General features: G+C 43.3%; 1 protein-coding gene across 1 annotated transcript; it reads right to left on the reverse strand.

The window, feature by feature from the left end:
- Positions 1-1,067: 1,067 nt before the first annotated feature.
- Positions 1,068-14,923, reverse strand: LOC137325644 (di-N-acetylchitobiase-like). The gene is made up of 7 exons (XM_067990909.1): positions 14,792-14,923; positions 10,178-10,316; positions 8,689-8,837; positions 5,402-5,573; positions 5,216-5,313; positions 3,894-4,055; positions 1,068-1,253 (listed from the first exon to the last, which is right to left on the reverse strand). Exons 1-7 carry the CDS (start codon positions 14,921-14,923, stop codon positions 1,068-1,070), a joined length of 1,038 nt encoding a protein of 345 aa, XP_067847010.1.
- Positions 14,924-15,801: the final 878 nt, after the last annotated feature.

A 15,801-nucleotide genomic window follows, 5' to 3' on the forward strand; every position in this document is an offset into this window, starting at 1 on the left:
GCAAACGTACAAATCCTATTGAAACAGCTGGAAATGCTCGAGAGCACAGGATAACGGAAACTCGAAGAAAGAAAAGAAAAAAGAGAACAGAAAAGAAAAAGAGAAAAGATCGAAAAAGAAAAAAGAGGAAAGGAAAGAAAGGAAAGAACTTGCCTTATCATTCTCAAGAAAAAATTACAAAGTAAATAAAGATAAAATGGGACACAGACCTCCCTCCCCCCAACACTGAGTTTCACATGTTGGCAACGAGGAGGGCAAGTGATTAACTAAGGACTACTAAATATATGTGCCAAGATTAGACTTGAGGGGAATTTTTTTAACCGGTACCACAATTGTTTTATATTTACACAATCCCCACTTTCCTGGAGCAACACAACTAAAACACTTACTTTGTAAACATCACATTTTATTTTGTGAAATACGTGTTCCCGTAAAAATTTAAATTGCCTTTCAAGAATAGACAATTGTAAAGCACTCAGGTGGAATAAAATTCAAATAGTTACATTGTCTTGTAATATTACAATTAAATAAAAATACTAGCAGTACACAGGATACTATTATCTGGTCCGTTCACCCCCCCTTAATGGAGGAAAGTTGAAAATTAAAGTTATCTAGGTTCAAAATGATAACCAATCAAAATAAAATCATCAAAATCATTGTCAAGAATTAAGATGTGCATAAAACAGACAACACGCGTGTGCATATCAGAATTGGATTATTACCCAACGGGAAAGCTGACTTGTTTTCTGAATTGTAAATATTTAGCGGCAAGATGTTTTAACCTGCACTATCATTAAGCATTATGAAAGTCAATACAGATTTCATGCATTTTGTAAACAAGTTGAGATGCCTGAAGTGACCAGATCTTGGAGTACAAATTGTATTCGTACATTTTCTTTTCATTGAATAGAAATTCGTTAGCTCGACAAAATGTTAAATCTGTTCCCTCGATCTGCGTTATCTTTTATTTCTAATGTTGGAAGCTTGCTCACTTTTTGCTGAGTTTACTTGCAAAATTAAATGATTACATTCTGTTAAGATGAGATGGTTCAACGTCACCGTTTTCCTCACAAAGGGCAAAGAGCATTCCACATGTCTTCAGTTTGCTTTACTATGAAATGATCATCACTGTAGTTCAGCATATTTCCATTCCACATGCCTATGCCACGGAGTCTCAATTTCTTCATGATCGCTGACTTAATTGAAATGCTCTGTGGATCGTCATACCAGACCTCATGAAATGTATTATTAACCTGCCATAAAAAAATAAAGAGTTACACAGATAGGAGCGAGGGGTTTGGGTCAATGCTCAGTTCGAGACACTATGCTGAAAATCTTCATCAGCAGAAGACAGAATGGACTGAAATGTACGATGAGAAAATGCACAATGACAAATGAGCAAAACAAACTCAAAAATTAGGGACTTACGGCTACGGCCGGCAATTTCCTCAGGGCTTCTCCCACTCCGTCCCCTGACCGTCGGCAGAAACTCCATTTCCGTGCACAAACGCGGTTTTCCGCTGCACGTCCACACAAGTAACGGGAACGGAGCAGGAGCAGCTCCAAGTCTATCTTTTTTAACACCCAAACCAATTAACTCATCTGGATGCTGTGCAACATATGAACATAAGGCACACATTTAAAGCACAGGCGGGACCTCAGTTTAACGTGTCATCTGAAGGACGGCACCTCCGACAGTGCAGCACTCCCTCAGCACAGCAACTTAGAAAAATCCACATGAACAGCCCAGATGTCAATTCGGATGCAACAAGTCAAAAGATTATGGTGTTTGATTGGGAAAAAAATGATTTGGGGGAAATAGAAAGAGATAGATGACTTGCAAGTCAGAGTTAGCATGGGCCTCCAGTGAAAATGATTTTAAAAAATAAATCGAATTATCCAAGGTCTGATTTAACTCAATGTGGAACATTCTATCATTTCAAAATAATCTTTTCAAATTGCTCAAAGTAACAAAATATTGCAATCGAAAGGTGGAAAACATGATTTCAATGTTACTGCTGAAAGCTCAAGCATCACAGCCTTTGACTGCAGTGCATCAAGTATCTCAGCAAACTTGGCCAACGTCAATTAGACATGTGACTAGGTATTTTTTTTTATTCGTTCATGGGATGTGGGCGTCGCTGGCGAGGCCGGCATTTATTGCCCATCCCTCATTGCCCTTGAGAAGGTGGTGGTGAGCCGCCTTCTTGAACTGCTGCAGTCCGTGTGGTGACGGTTCTCCCACAGTGTTGTTAGGAAGGGAGTTCCAGGATTTTGACCCAGCGACGATGAAGGAATGGCGATATATTTCCAAGTTGGGATGGTATGTGACTTGGAAGGGAACATACAGGTGGTGTTGTTTCCATGTGCCTGCTGCTCTTGTCCTTCTAGGTGGTAGAGGTCGCGGGTTTGGGAGGTGCTATCGAAGAAGCCTTGGCGAGTTGCTGCAGTGCATCCTGTGGATAGTACGCACTGCAGCCACTGTGCGCCGGTGGTGAAGGGAGTGAATGTTTAGGGTGGTGGAACCAATCAAGCGGCTGCTTTATCTTGGATGGTGTCGAGCTTCCTGAGTGTTGTTGGAGCTGCACTCATCCAAGCAAGTGGAGAGTATTCCATCACACTCCTGACTTGTGCCTTGTAGATGGTGGAAAGGCTTTGGAGAGTCAGGAGGTGAGTCACTCGCCACAGAATACCCAGCCTCTGACCTGCTCTCGTAGCCACAGTATTTATATGGCTGGTCCAGTTAAGTTTCTGGTCAATGGTGACCCCCAGGATGTTGATGGTGGGGGATTTGGTGATGGTAATGCCGTTGAATGTCAAGGGGAGGTGGTTGGACCCTCTCTTGTTGGAGATGGGCATTGCCTGTCACTTATCTGGCGCGAATGTTACTTGCCACTTATGAGCCCAAGCCTGGATGTTGTCCAGGTCTTGCTGCGTGCGGGATCAGACTGCTTCATTATTTGAGGGGTTGCGAATGGAACTGAACACTGTGCAATCATCAGCGAACATCCCCATTTCTGACCTTATGATGGAGGGAAGGTCATTGATGAAGACAGGACATACCCAGGGATGGTGATGGAAGAGTCTGGGAAGTTGGTTGAAAGATAAGTGCGTATGGCTGTGTCAGGCTGTTGCTTGACTAGTCTGTGGGACAGCGCTCCCAATTTTGGCACAAGTCCCCAAATGTGAGTGAGGAGGACTTTGCAGGGTCGACTGGGCTTGGTTTGCCGTTGTCGTGTCCGGTGCCTAGTGGTCCGATGCCGGGTGGTCCATCCGGTTTTATTCTTATTATGACTTTTCGTATCTGGATTTTACAACTGAGTGGTTTGCTAGGCCATTTCAGAGGGCAATTAAGAATCAACCACATTGCTGTGGGTCTGGAGTCACATATAGGCCAGACCGGGTAAGGACGGCAGGTTTCCTTCCCTGAAGGACATTAGAATACAGTAGGTCGAGAGTGTGTGGTATTTGCTACTGTGCAGTTTTCTTATGTACAGGGTACGCTACCGTCAATCATTTGTGCTAAATTGATCATCAAATGGGAGACAGGGGCACACATTTCACAAACGAAACAATCGCTAATTTTCACAGGAGGGTCAATATGGGTTGTGTAAAGTGATCGATTTGAAAAGACCACAGCTCATCTCATTTTTTGCAACTGGTCATACACAATGTCTGAACAAACGGAACTGGGTTTGGTGCTTTGTCTGTCAACTCCCATTTTCTTGGCTATTCTCCAACTACACACATTTTCTACTGTATAAACTGTACATTCTGAACTGTGCTGAATCCTGTACACAGGGAATATTGAATCATGAAATACTGCAAGGTTTGCATTCTGCAAAGAATGGACAATGCACAACTCTCCATTGTGTTTTGATTGACAGTCTTACCATGTAGATATAAGACGGGACTTTCTGCTCATCATCCCAATATCTGCCAGTGATTGATTTGTGCACATGCTGTACGATCTCTTTGTATGGGACCTGACGTCCAGCTGCATTACTGCAAGGGGCACCTCGGAAAGGAATCTTTTCCAATACACACCTACCAGTCTGAAAATACAAAAGGATGAAAATATAGTTACTTTGGTAACTTCAAAAATGCAGTAACAACATGACTGATCTCTAAGTGTAAAGAGGAACAATTAGAGAAAAATAAGTTTTACATTTTGGACAGGAGGGTCTCTCACTGAAATATATAAAATTAAATAGTACATTTATAGACAAGGACAAGGTTGTAATTTCAAATAGACAGCAACAAGACTGAATATAGAAGATTACGGAGTGATGTAATTGACGTGTTTAAGATGATCAAAGCAGTTGATAGGGTAGATAGAGAGAAAGTATTTCCTCTGGTGGGAGAGTCCAGAACAAGGGGACATAAACTTAAAATTAGAGCATGGCTGTTCAGGGGTGATGTCAGGAAGCACTTCTTCACGAAAAGGGACGTGGAAATCTGGAATTCTCTCCCCCAAAAAGCTGTTGAGGCTCGGTCAATTGAAAACTTCAAAACTGAAATTGATAGATTTTTGTTCGGGAAGGGTATTAAAGGTTATGGAACCAAGGTGTGTAGATGGAATGAAGATACAGATCAGACATGATCTAATTGAATGGCGGAACAGCTTGAGAGGCTGAATGGCCTCCTCCTGTTCCTATGTTCTTATGATCCCTTGTGTTAAAAGGATGAGCTTTGAGAAAAGATTCGAGAAGCTTAAGATTTACAACCTAGAAGAATGCAGTTAAGGGGAGGCCTCAGTGGAATAAAATGTTAAATAGCACAGATAAGGTAAGCCCAGAGAGCAAGCACTGCAAACAAATAATTTCTCCAGAACAGTGAATCAATGGGATATTTTGCACAGCAACAAGACAATCATAACATCATAGTATCATAGTAAGTACAGCAAGAGAGGAGGTCATTCGGCCCATCATGCCTGTGCTGGCTCGTCACAAGAACTATCCAATTAGTCCCATTCCTCTGCTCTTTCCCCATATCCCTGTAAATTTTTCCCCTCAAGTATTTATCCAATTCCCTTTTGAAAGTGAATATTAAATCTGCTTCCACCACCCTTTCAGGCAGTGCATTCCAGATCATAACAACTCGCTGCGTAAAAAAAATGTTTCCCCAGATCACCTCTGGCTCTTTTGTAATGGTTTACAATAGTCTATTCTAAATAATTCGGATTACTGAAAGCCAGATAATGACAAAACCTTACCTCAAAAAACTGTGTGCAAGGATAGTCATAACCATACCATGGAACTCCCAACACGAGCTTTCTGGAATCAATTCCCAGATTGATATAAGCGGAGTAACCTAAATGGGGAAAATAATAATGAGGGTCTTAGATTCACATTGATATCGGGCAGGTAGACCCTGAACCAGATGGTCTTATTGTACATACCTGATAAAGTCTGGTAATAGGGAGCATTTGCCTTTGCAAAGCAATTGTCCCACATTTGACTCTGCATATCATAGGACATCACAAATAAAAAGTCACAGGAATTTGCAATTCTCAAAAAGTCATAGCATCGGCCATCAATGCAGTCTGGAGACCAAGGCACGTTAAATGTGACCTAAGGGCCAAAGAGTAACAAGAAGAAGTTAGTTTCATCTCATACCTTATGTTGGATATCACTAGTAGTTATATGGTTTTTATATGCACTCGCACATGGTCCATGGGAACTGTGAATTTAACAGGTTAGGAGTTCGACAGTGTTCATGACTGTATAAAAAGGAACAGGATAAAGTTGGGGCAAATAGTGAGTTAGAATTAATAGGATCCTCGGTTATCAAATATTAATCAGGTTCAATTCCCCACTGCTCACTCACCTTCTTCCTCCAATTTTCCATCAATTTTCTCTCCTCCTCTCCAAAAGGCATTAAGTTGTAACCAAATTGTAGTCCCAAAAGGGCCAGCCCCACTCCAATACCGAGTCAAATTGGCCAAAGTTCTTTTATGTGAGGCCAGACATTGAGTGCTGGCAGGCTATTTTAACATGGGTGCGGGTATAACCCAATTGGTGGCCATCTGCACGGTCACACTTCCAGTGGGAGGTTTCCAGATAATGATCAGATGGTTCATTTGACCTTCCCCGACCCAGTGGCACTAGGCGTAAATTGTGCCCTCCAACATCCCAGTTGAAATCAGATAACTCAGCACGAACCAGGATTTGCATGGCTCATGTAGTCACTGCCTGAACAAGAAGGCATTCGGGAGCCTCAGGTCAAGAATTATATCACTGTAATCTGAGTTATCAAAGTCCGTTATGTGCAAACTTCTCAGCAGTAAAAGTCTGCTTCAAACTTTACCCAATAAAAATGCAGCGAGTGATTTCTTTATTTGACTCCTTAATAGTCCCTTTATTTCAAAGTAACATCCAAATTGATTCCATCCATAAATTGCCTTTTTGCCAACTGCAATTGCTCATCGATCCAATTTGCTCGGCGTTGTCTGTATACAATGTTCCATAGCATAAAAACTCCTGGTGAAGGGTGAAGAAACAACTTCCAATTATAGAGCATGTTTCGCACAACATTGTGTCCCAAGACACTTTGCAGGACAGAACTGCCAACATCAAGTCGGAAGTAGTAGAGGGAGATTTAGCTCGAATTTGCATTGACATAGTGCCTGACACATCCTCAGGATGTCCTTAAATGCTTCATTGCCAATTAATTATTTTTGAAGCGTAATCACTGTTGCTTTGCAAGCAGATGTGATAGTTAATTTGTGCCCAGAAAGGCCCCACAAACAGGAAATTAGATAAATGGCCAGTTAATCTGTTTTGGTGATGTCGGTTGAGGGATGAATGTTGTCCAGGACACCAGGAGAACTCCCTGTTCTTTGAATTGTGCCAATGGGGTCTTTTACATCCACCTGAACAGGCAGGTGGAGCCTTTGTTTCAGGTCTCATCTGAAACACAGCACCTCTGGCAATGCAGCATTCCCTCAGTACTGCACTTATATGTCAAGTCCTGGAGTAAACCCAAAATCTTCTGACCCAGGAGGAGAGACACAGTGATCCCACTGAGCTAAGCTGACACTTGAGGGAAGTGACCAAAGGCACAGTCAAACAGGTAGGTTTTGATGAGGCTTTCGAAGATAGGAAGAGAAATAGCAAGACAAAGAGGTTGAAGAAGAAGAATCTGGAGTTCAAGACAGTAACAGCTGAAGGTTCTGCCATTGATGGTGGAAGAGGAGAAATCTCAGTCGCCCAGAGTCGGAAGAATGGAGCGTGTGTGCTGGGCTCTGGACACAATTGGGTGGAGCTTTCATTAAACTGCATTCTTCATTCTAAATCCTGGCATCAGTGGCAGACTGCTGCTGTGCCAGGGAATAAAAGTTCCACCTATCTATTTATAGGTTGTTAAAAACAGTATGTCCTGTCATCTTTCTATTCAAAAGTTCTGTGTCAACAGTGTCTTTTGTTTTTCTATTTTAATTGTGTTCGCATCCAGTGACGCCCGTCCTGTCTCCTTTATAATAGGATTTTGCCCATAATGTGGCCTGTGGTGATGCAGTTCCACACTACGGCCACCAAGTGATGGTGTGGAACAGATTTCTCAACCTGCAGCTGAAACTGTTTTTCATGGACCATGTTTTTCCTCAGTAACTGCAATATTTAATTTATAAAATAAGAGTTTCTAAAATAAAATACAAATTCAAAAAATGACATTTCACAATAACATGTTTGTATTTGTCCAACTAATTTTCTTTTGTGTCTTTTAGTGTCTTTGCTTGAAGCAAAGACTTTAAAGACAAGTGAAGCTTTTATTTGAAGGCCTCAGCCTGTCTCCAAAGCCTGGACATATCCTTCTCCCTCATATACTTCTGCAGCTTCCCCTTAAATGCACCTATGTCATTAGCATCAGCCACTCCATGTGGTAGCAAGTTCCACATTCTTTCCACTCACTGAGTAAATAAGTTTTTCCTGAATTCCCTGTTGGATTGATTTGTGACTATCTTATTGATTTGGATTACCTCTAGTTTTGGACTCGCCCACAAATGGAAAAATACGAACATATGAACATACGAGAGCTGGAGTAGGCCATTCAGCCCCTCGAGCCTGCTCTGCTATTTGGTAAGGTCATGATTGATCTGATTGTGACCTCAACCCAACTTACCTGTCTACCTACTACAACCTTTGACTCCCTTGTTAATCAGGAATCTATCGTACTCAGCCTTAGAAATATTCAATGACCCTGCCTCCACCGCTCCCTGGCAAGGGAGTTCCACAGACTCACGACCCTCTGAGAGAAAAAATTCCTCCTCATCTCCGTCTTAAATGGGAGACCCATTATTTTTAAACTGGTGGCCACTAGTTCTAGTATCTCCCACAAAGGGAAATATCCTCTCATCATCTACCCCTTCTCGTCCGCTCAGGACCTTGTATGTTTCAATATGATAACCTCTCGTTCTTCTAAACTCCAGTGTATACAGGCCCTACTTGTTCAACCTTTTCTCTCAAGATACCCCCTCTTCTGAGGAATCAGTTGAGTGAATCTTCTCTGAACTGCCTCCAAAGCAATTATGTCCTCTCTTAAATAAGAAGACCAAAACTGCACACAGTATTCCAGATGTGGTCTCACCAATGCCCTGCACAACTGTAGCAACACATCTCTACTTTAAGATTCCATTCCCCTTGCAATAAATGACAATATTCCATTTGCCTTCCTAATCACTTGCTGTACCTGCATACTAACTTTTTGTGATTCATGTACGAGGACACTGATTCCTGTGGCACTCGTTACATCTTGCCAATTCTTCTCTCCATATGCCCGATCGAACCCATTCATAATTTTAAAGACCTCTATCAGATCACCACTCAGTCTTCCCTTTTCTAGAGAAAAGAGCCCCAGCCTGTTCAGTCTTTCCTGATAGTTATACTCTCTCAGTTCTGATATCATCCTTGTAAATCCTTTTTGCACTTTCTCCAGTACTTCTGTATCTTTTTGTAGTATGGAGACCAGAACTGTGCACAGTACTCTCAGTGTTTTCTAACCAAGGACCTATACAAGATTAACATAACTTCTCTGCTGTGAATTATTTTCCTCTAGAAATGAACCCCAGTGATTTGTTTGCGCTTTTTAAGGCTTTCTTAACCAAGCATTTCTGCTTAAATGCTCAAGGCAAGTACAGAAGATCGGAATAGGGCGACGATGAGGGAAGCGGTGGTTCGGGCACCTAACTTGCAGGAACATGTGAGGGATGAGGGACTGATGCTTCCAAAGATGTCAATAGCAGTTTGGGTCCCATTCCATTAGAACCCACTCCTCCCCAACAAGACATGTTAGACCCTCCATTCCCTCATCTCCCCAATACTGCCAGATCCCAGCAATCCCTGACCATCTCCTGAGTCCTTGCTGGATCCCACAATCTCCCTCCTCAGAACTCTTCCCCTCCCCTACTCCTAGATCAGAAGACTCCCGCTCAGTGCTCACGAACCCAGCAAGTTTGGGAGGTGAAAAGTAGAATAAAAATACATCACCAGGCAATCTCCCATGGCAATGGACAAAGAGAGTCCAGACTTGTGTAGTATTCAGACGAAGCAGGATTGGAGTGTGGGGGATAATTCAACCAGGGTGTTCAGATGTAACTCAGTCCCCATTGTGAAATCATGAATTTTGTCCTAATTTTTAATATAATACTTTGATCAATTGTAATTTTTATTTAAATAGCATTTTGAGCTGAAAGATGCAAAACAGAGGTGCTACAGTGCCACCACTGGTGGGGAGGATGTAATTACAGCGCATCAAGTTTACGGAGACAGTTCCCATTATAAATGTGTAATTTCAAATAAAATTGCTGGACTATAACTTGGTGTTGTAAAATTGTTTACAATTGTCAACCCCAGTCCATCACCGGCATCTCCACATCATTATAAATGTGGACAGAGGAATTTATAAATGGAAAAAGTTGCCACAAAAGTGTGAAAAACTTGACAATAGAAAGTAAGGTTTTGGAGACAGGAGGTGTGTGTGTGGATGTAAGATTTTAATATATTATAGATGGAATGTGGAATTATTAGCTCGAGTTGTGCAGGAGCTGTAGAGGAATTTCAGCACTGTAAGGTCGCAATTCAAGGCTGTGCACTGAATGTCCTTTTATGTGGTTTTCAATAATACAGCTTGCATTGGAAGACAGAAGGACATTTGTTTTTTCTGTGATAAAATTATTTACCTCTCAGGATAACTCGAACTTGATTCGCATGAGCATAACACAAAAGGTCAGGATCGTAAGGTCCAAAGGCTGCAATAGTCGTAACCTTAGACCAGTCATAATACTTCCAATCCTTTCCTCCAACATCAAAGACAAAGACCTAGTACAAAATAAAGCAGTCAATTGCAGTAATGAAGGGCAGAAAACTGCCATTTAAAAATATATATTTTCACAATCAATGGCCCAGATTTTGTTGACAAAATAACGGTGAGGCTAATGGCGCTCGTTTTATTTATGTGTAAATGGTACAGCAACTTCAGGCGAGGGGCAGATACGCAGTTAAACTCAAACATCCACAAGTTGCTGACCGAGTTGGGCTGCTCCGCTGTTAGCTTCATGAAAACAGCATCTCGCTATCTTGCTCACCGTTAAAATTCATTGAACGACGTAAAGTTCATGTATTTGCGCAGGAGATTCAAACTGAACTCGCCATGGAAAGTTACGTCTTTTCCATTCCAGTCTAAGTACCTTTTTAACGACGGTGAATGTGTTCATTATCGGCAATCAAGATCTCTGGCACTGATAATTAACTATTACAAGAGTGGAGTCTCATTCCTTCAGGATTTAATTGCTGTTGGAGATTTAAAAATGGAAATTTAAAATTCAAACTTTTTTTTACTTCCCCTTTCACTCACTTTTTTCTCTCTCTTTTAATCCAATCTTTCTTTTCCTCTCTTTATTTCTCTTTCTGTACCTGATTTGACATTGAATTCGCCCACTCTAATTTACACTTCCTTCTCAATCCTTGCGCTGTTAATTTCACAATCCTTCAATCTCATTGGTTAAGGAGATACCCTGTTTCTTGCCCTGTTCACTCAGCTCCCAAATGCCCTGTTTCACTCACTGCCCCGTTATCAGTTCGCACTTTCAGCAACTTGCCACTCAAAAACGTGCAAGGGCAGGTCCAAGTAACGGCAAGCACCGTGAGATGCCCTGTTAGAGTAAAATTTGGCCCATTATCATTTCCCCAGGTTACGGGGTAAGGAACGGCTGGTGAACTGATTCTCAGGTTACCACCATTGTCGATCTAAATGCAGCCACCAGAGAAAAGAATATGCTAAAGAGAAACAACCTCTCAGAACTTCCATCTCCACAATAGTGCAGGTGAGAGGAACTGAACAACATGAGGAAAAGGAGCTCACATCCCAATACTCCATTCCAAGTGTTGGTGCTCAATACACTTCAAAAGGACAACTTAAACTAAATAAACTCATATTACAAGCAACTTTAGAGTTACAGTTTTAAAACTTTTCCATTTAAGGTACCTGGTGTCAAATCAAGCATTTCTACCATGAGACCAGCAAGACTAGATCAGAATATAGTTCCCTCGAAAGAGAAACAGCCCATACTGCACCAGTGTGACATTTTTCCGTTTCTCACACCAACCATCCTGTGTTCTCAAATGAGACTGCCTGTTTAGTGCTGCAGTTTAGTTCATCACAGTTTTGTGATTTGGGCCCTTTGATTTGGACTGAGACTGTCAAACATGCATCATCCAAGCTGGCACTTTTGTGCAGTAATGAGAGAGTGCTGCATTGTTGGAGGGGTTGTCTTTTGGATGAGATGTTAAAGGGGATCTAATAGACCGCTGGCAATATTGAAGAGCAGGGAGTTCTCTTGGTGTCCTGGCCAACACTTTTCTCTCAACCAACATCAGCAGAAACACATTAACTGTTCATTCATGCAACTTGCTGTTTGTGGGACCTTGCTCTGCACATATCAGCAGAATTGTTTTCCAGCACAATCTGTAACCTCATAGCCCGGCATATTCCTCTCTCTACCATTACCAACATGCCAGGGGATCAACCCTGGTTGATTGAGGAGTGCAGAAGAGCATGCCAGGAGCAGCACCAGGCGTACCAAAAAATGAGGTGCCAACCAGGTGAAGCTACAACACAGGACGACATGCATGCTAAACAGCGGAAGCAACATGCTATACACAGAGCAAAATGATTCCACAACCAACGGATCAGATCAAAGCTCTGCAGTCTTGCCACACCCAGTCGTGAATGGTGGTGGACAATTAAACAACTAACGGTGTGGAGGAGGCTCTGTATAGATGCTCATCCTCAATGATGGCAGAGTCCAGCACGTAAGTGCTAAACAAGGCTGATGTGTTTGCAACCATCTTCAGCAAGAAGTGCCAAGTTATGGGCCCCGACAACATCCCGACTGTAGTGCTGATTCGTGCTCCAGGACCAGCAATGCCTCCAGCCAAACTGTTCCAGTGCAGCAACAACACTGGCATCTATCCAACAATGTGGAAAATTGCTCAGGTATGTCCTGTCTACAAAAAGCAGGACAAATCCAATCCGGCCAATTACTGCCCCAGCAGTCTACTCTCAATCATTAGCAAAGTGATGGAAGGTGACATCGACAATGCTATCAAACGACACTTACTCACCAATAACCTGCTCACCGATGCTCAGTTTGGTTCCCGCCTCCAGACCTCATTACAGCCTAGGTCCAAACATGGACAAAAGAGCTGAATTCCAGAGGTGAGGTGAGAGTGACAGCCCTTGAAATCAAGGCAGTATTTGACCGAGTGTTGCACCAAGGAGCCCGAGTAAAATTGAAGTCAATGGGAATCAGGGGAAAAACTCTCCAGTGGCTGGAGTCATACCTAGCACAAAGGAAGATGGTAGTGCTTGTTGGAGGCCAATCATCTCAGCCCCAAGACATTGCTGCAGGAGTTCCTCAGGGCAGTGTCCAAGGCCCAACCATCTTCAGCTGCTTCATCAATGACCTTCCCTCCATCATAAGGTCAGAAATGGGGATTTTCACTGAATATTGCACAGTATTCAGTTCCATTCGCAACCCCTCAAATAATGAAGCAGTCCGTGCCCGTATGTAACATGACCTGGACAACATCCAGGTTTGGGCTGATAAGTGGCAAGTAACATTCACGCCAAGTGCCAGGCAATGTCCATTTCCAATGTGAGAGAGTCTAACCACCTCCCCTTGATATTCAACGACATTATCATCAACATCCTGGAGGTCACCATTGACCAGAAACTTAACTGGACCAGCCATATAAATTCTGTGGCTACAAGAGCAAGTCAGAGGCTGGGTATTCTGTGGCGACTGACTCACCTCCTGACTCCCCAAAGCCTTTCCACCATCTACAAGGCACGAGTCAGGAGAGTGTGATGGAATACTCTCCACTTGCCTGGATGAGTGCAGCTCCAACAAGACTCAAGAAATCCACACCATCCAGGACAAAGCAGCCCGCTTGATTGCTACCCCATCCACCACCTGAAACATTCAATCCCTTCACCACCGGAGCACAGTGGCTGCAGTGTGTCCCATCCATGGGATGCATTGTCGCAACTCACCAAGGCTTCTTCGACAGCGCCACACAAACCCGCAAACTCTACCAACTCGAAGGACAAGGGCAGCAGGCACATCGGAACAACACCATATGCACGTTCCCCTCCAAGTCACACACCATCTCAACTTGGAAATATATCAACGTTCCTTCATCGTCGCTTGTCAAAATCATGGAACTCCATACCTAACAGCACTGTGGGAGAACCTTCACCACACGGACTGCAGCGGTTCAAAAAGGCGGCTCACCACCACCTTCTCAAGGGCAATTAGGGATGGGCAATAAATGCTGGCCTTGCCAGCGACGCCCACATCCCATGAACGAATTTTTAAAAATTGCTGTTGAGTTTGCCGACAACACTTCAAAAAGTAATTCATTTCATGTGAAGTTCTTTGGGACATCCTGAGGACATGAGGTGCTCCATAAATTCAAGTTTATTCATTCTTGGAACCAACAGGCAGAGGAAACTTTTATCCCACCCATCTGTCAGAAGAATGTTTTGTTTGTGGGAAGGTGGGGGAAGTGGGATAAAAGCAGAATGAACACATCGAGCCTGCAGGTTATATTGGTGGTGCTCTTGTTGCTGCCACACTGCCCACTTAGTAACATTGCTCTGAAGTAAATACTGACCTCATCAATACAGTCAGCAGTTACAGAGTCATTTTGCAACCAATTTATTTTTTAAAGATCTGTTACGTTGTATTCAATTTAATCGTGGCCAAGGTCCCAGTTTTACAATGAGTGAAAAATGTCATTTTTATTGCATGAGATTCCAGGATTTTCAATATTCTGTGAAAACCACAAACCGGTGACCTTAACCATGGTATTAGACAGACACACTGCAGGAGTTAGATCACACATCATTTAAGACTCTGCACATTGGAGAAATATATTTAAAAACACATTTTATGGAAGCTGCACTTGTTAAAATATCTTTGCACTGCTCAATACTACTGTTTGTCCTATTTTATACAAACTGTAACTATACCAATATTAACACTTTAACATACGGATTATAATATGAGACACTTTGCATTTCAACAATAATCGGACATTCCCCCCCCCCGACTCTACCCCCATCCCAATAGCTCCACCTGTCCCTCACCCCGACCCACACCCCTCAGACTGTTCAGAACACCCACCCACGACCCACGAACACCCACCCTCGGCCCCCAAACACCATCCCCCAGCCCCCGAACACCCACCCCCGGCCCCCGAACACCCACCCCCGGCCCCCGAACACCCACCTCAAACTCATGCTCCACGGTCACGGGTTCGCACAGAGCCCGATCCGAACACGGGCAGCCGGTCCCGGAGCCGCAGCAGACCCACAGCACGAGCACGACCAGGGCCTGCGCCAATTCCAAACTCCAGCGCATCCTCTCCGCCTGAGCTCTGCCCGATATGAAGATCCACCAGATGCAGCAAGATCATTTATTTACATCCACCCTGATGTGACTGATGATGACACCTCCTGAGTCTCTCTCTCTCTCTCTCTCTCTGTGTTGGTGGATGTGGCAATAGTGAAATGTTGAAACAATCTTCATACTCTGAAATGCAACATTTAAAGGGACGTTCTCTTCTCCCCCTTCCTCCAAATCTTGGCCAACAGCAAACAGAGAAACTAATAAAGGAAAAAGAAAGAACTTGCTTTTGTATAGCGCCTTTCATGACCTCAGAATGTCTCAAAGTGCTTCATCCCTCTCCATGACCACTGTTTGAGGATGAACCAGACCGTTTGCAAACTTGGAGTCCTATTTGACCCTGATATGAGCTTCTGACCACAAATCCTCTCCATCACCAAGACTGCCTACATCCACCTCCATAACGTTGCCTTCTCTGACCCTGCCTCAGCTCATCTGCTGCTGAAATCCTCATCCATGCCTTTGATACCTCAAGACTTGACTATTCCAATGCTGCCCCACCGGCCTCTCATCTTCCACCCTCCAAAACCTTGAGCTCATCCAGAACTCTGCTGCCCGTATCCTAACTCACACCAAGTCCCATTCACCAATCACACCTGTGCTCGTTGACCTACATTGGCTCCCAGTCCACCAACACCTCGAATTTAAAATATATCCCTGAACCAACAACTAAATGTAAATCAGATTATCTGGTCATTTATTTTATTGCTGGTTGCGGGAGCTTTCTGAGCGCAAATTGGCTGCCGTGTTTCCTACCTTTACAATCATCCTTGTTTCAAATCCCTCCATGGCCTCGCCCCTCCCTATCTCTGTAACTTCCTCCAGCTGTACAA

The sequence above is a fragment of the Heptranchias perlo genome, chromosome 9 (assembly GCF_035084215.1).
Source record: "Heptranchias perlo isolate sHepPer1 chromosome 9, sHepPer1.hap1, whole genome shotgun sequence".
Taxonomy (NCBI): domain Eukaryota; kingdom Metazoa; phylum Chordata; class Chondrichthyes; order Hexanchiformes; family Hexanchidae; genus Heptranchias; species Heptranchias perlo.

What these genes read in the sequence shown, in the direction of transcription:
- LOC137325644 (XM_067990909.1), bottom strand. Translation starts at nt 14,923, where the DNA reads ATGCGCTGGAGTTTGGAATTGGCGCAGGCCCTGGTCGTGCTCGTGCTG. An exon ending in CCGTGGAGCATGAGTTTGAG is followed by an intron (nt 10,317 to 14,791) that starts GTGGGTGTTCGG and finishes ATTTTGTACTAG; the next exon opens with GTCTTTGTCTTTGATGTTGG. An exon ending in CTATTACCAGACTTTATCAG is followed by an intron (nt 5,314 to 5,401) that starts GTATGTACAATA and finishes TTCCCCATTTAG; the next exon opens with GTTACTCCGCTTATATCAAT.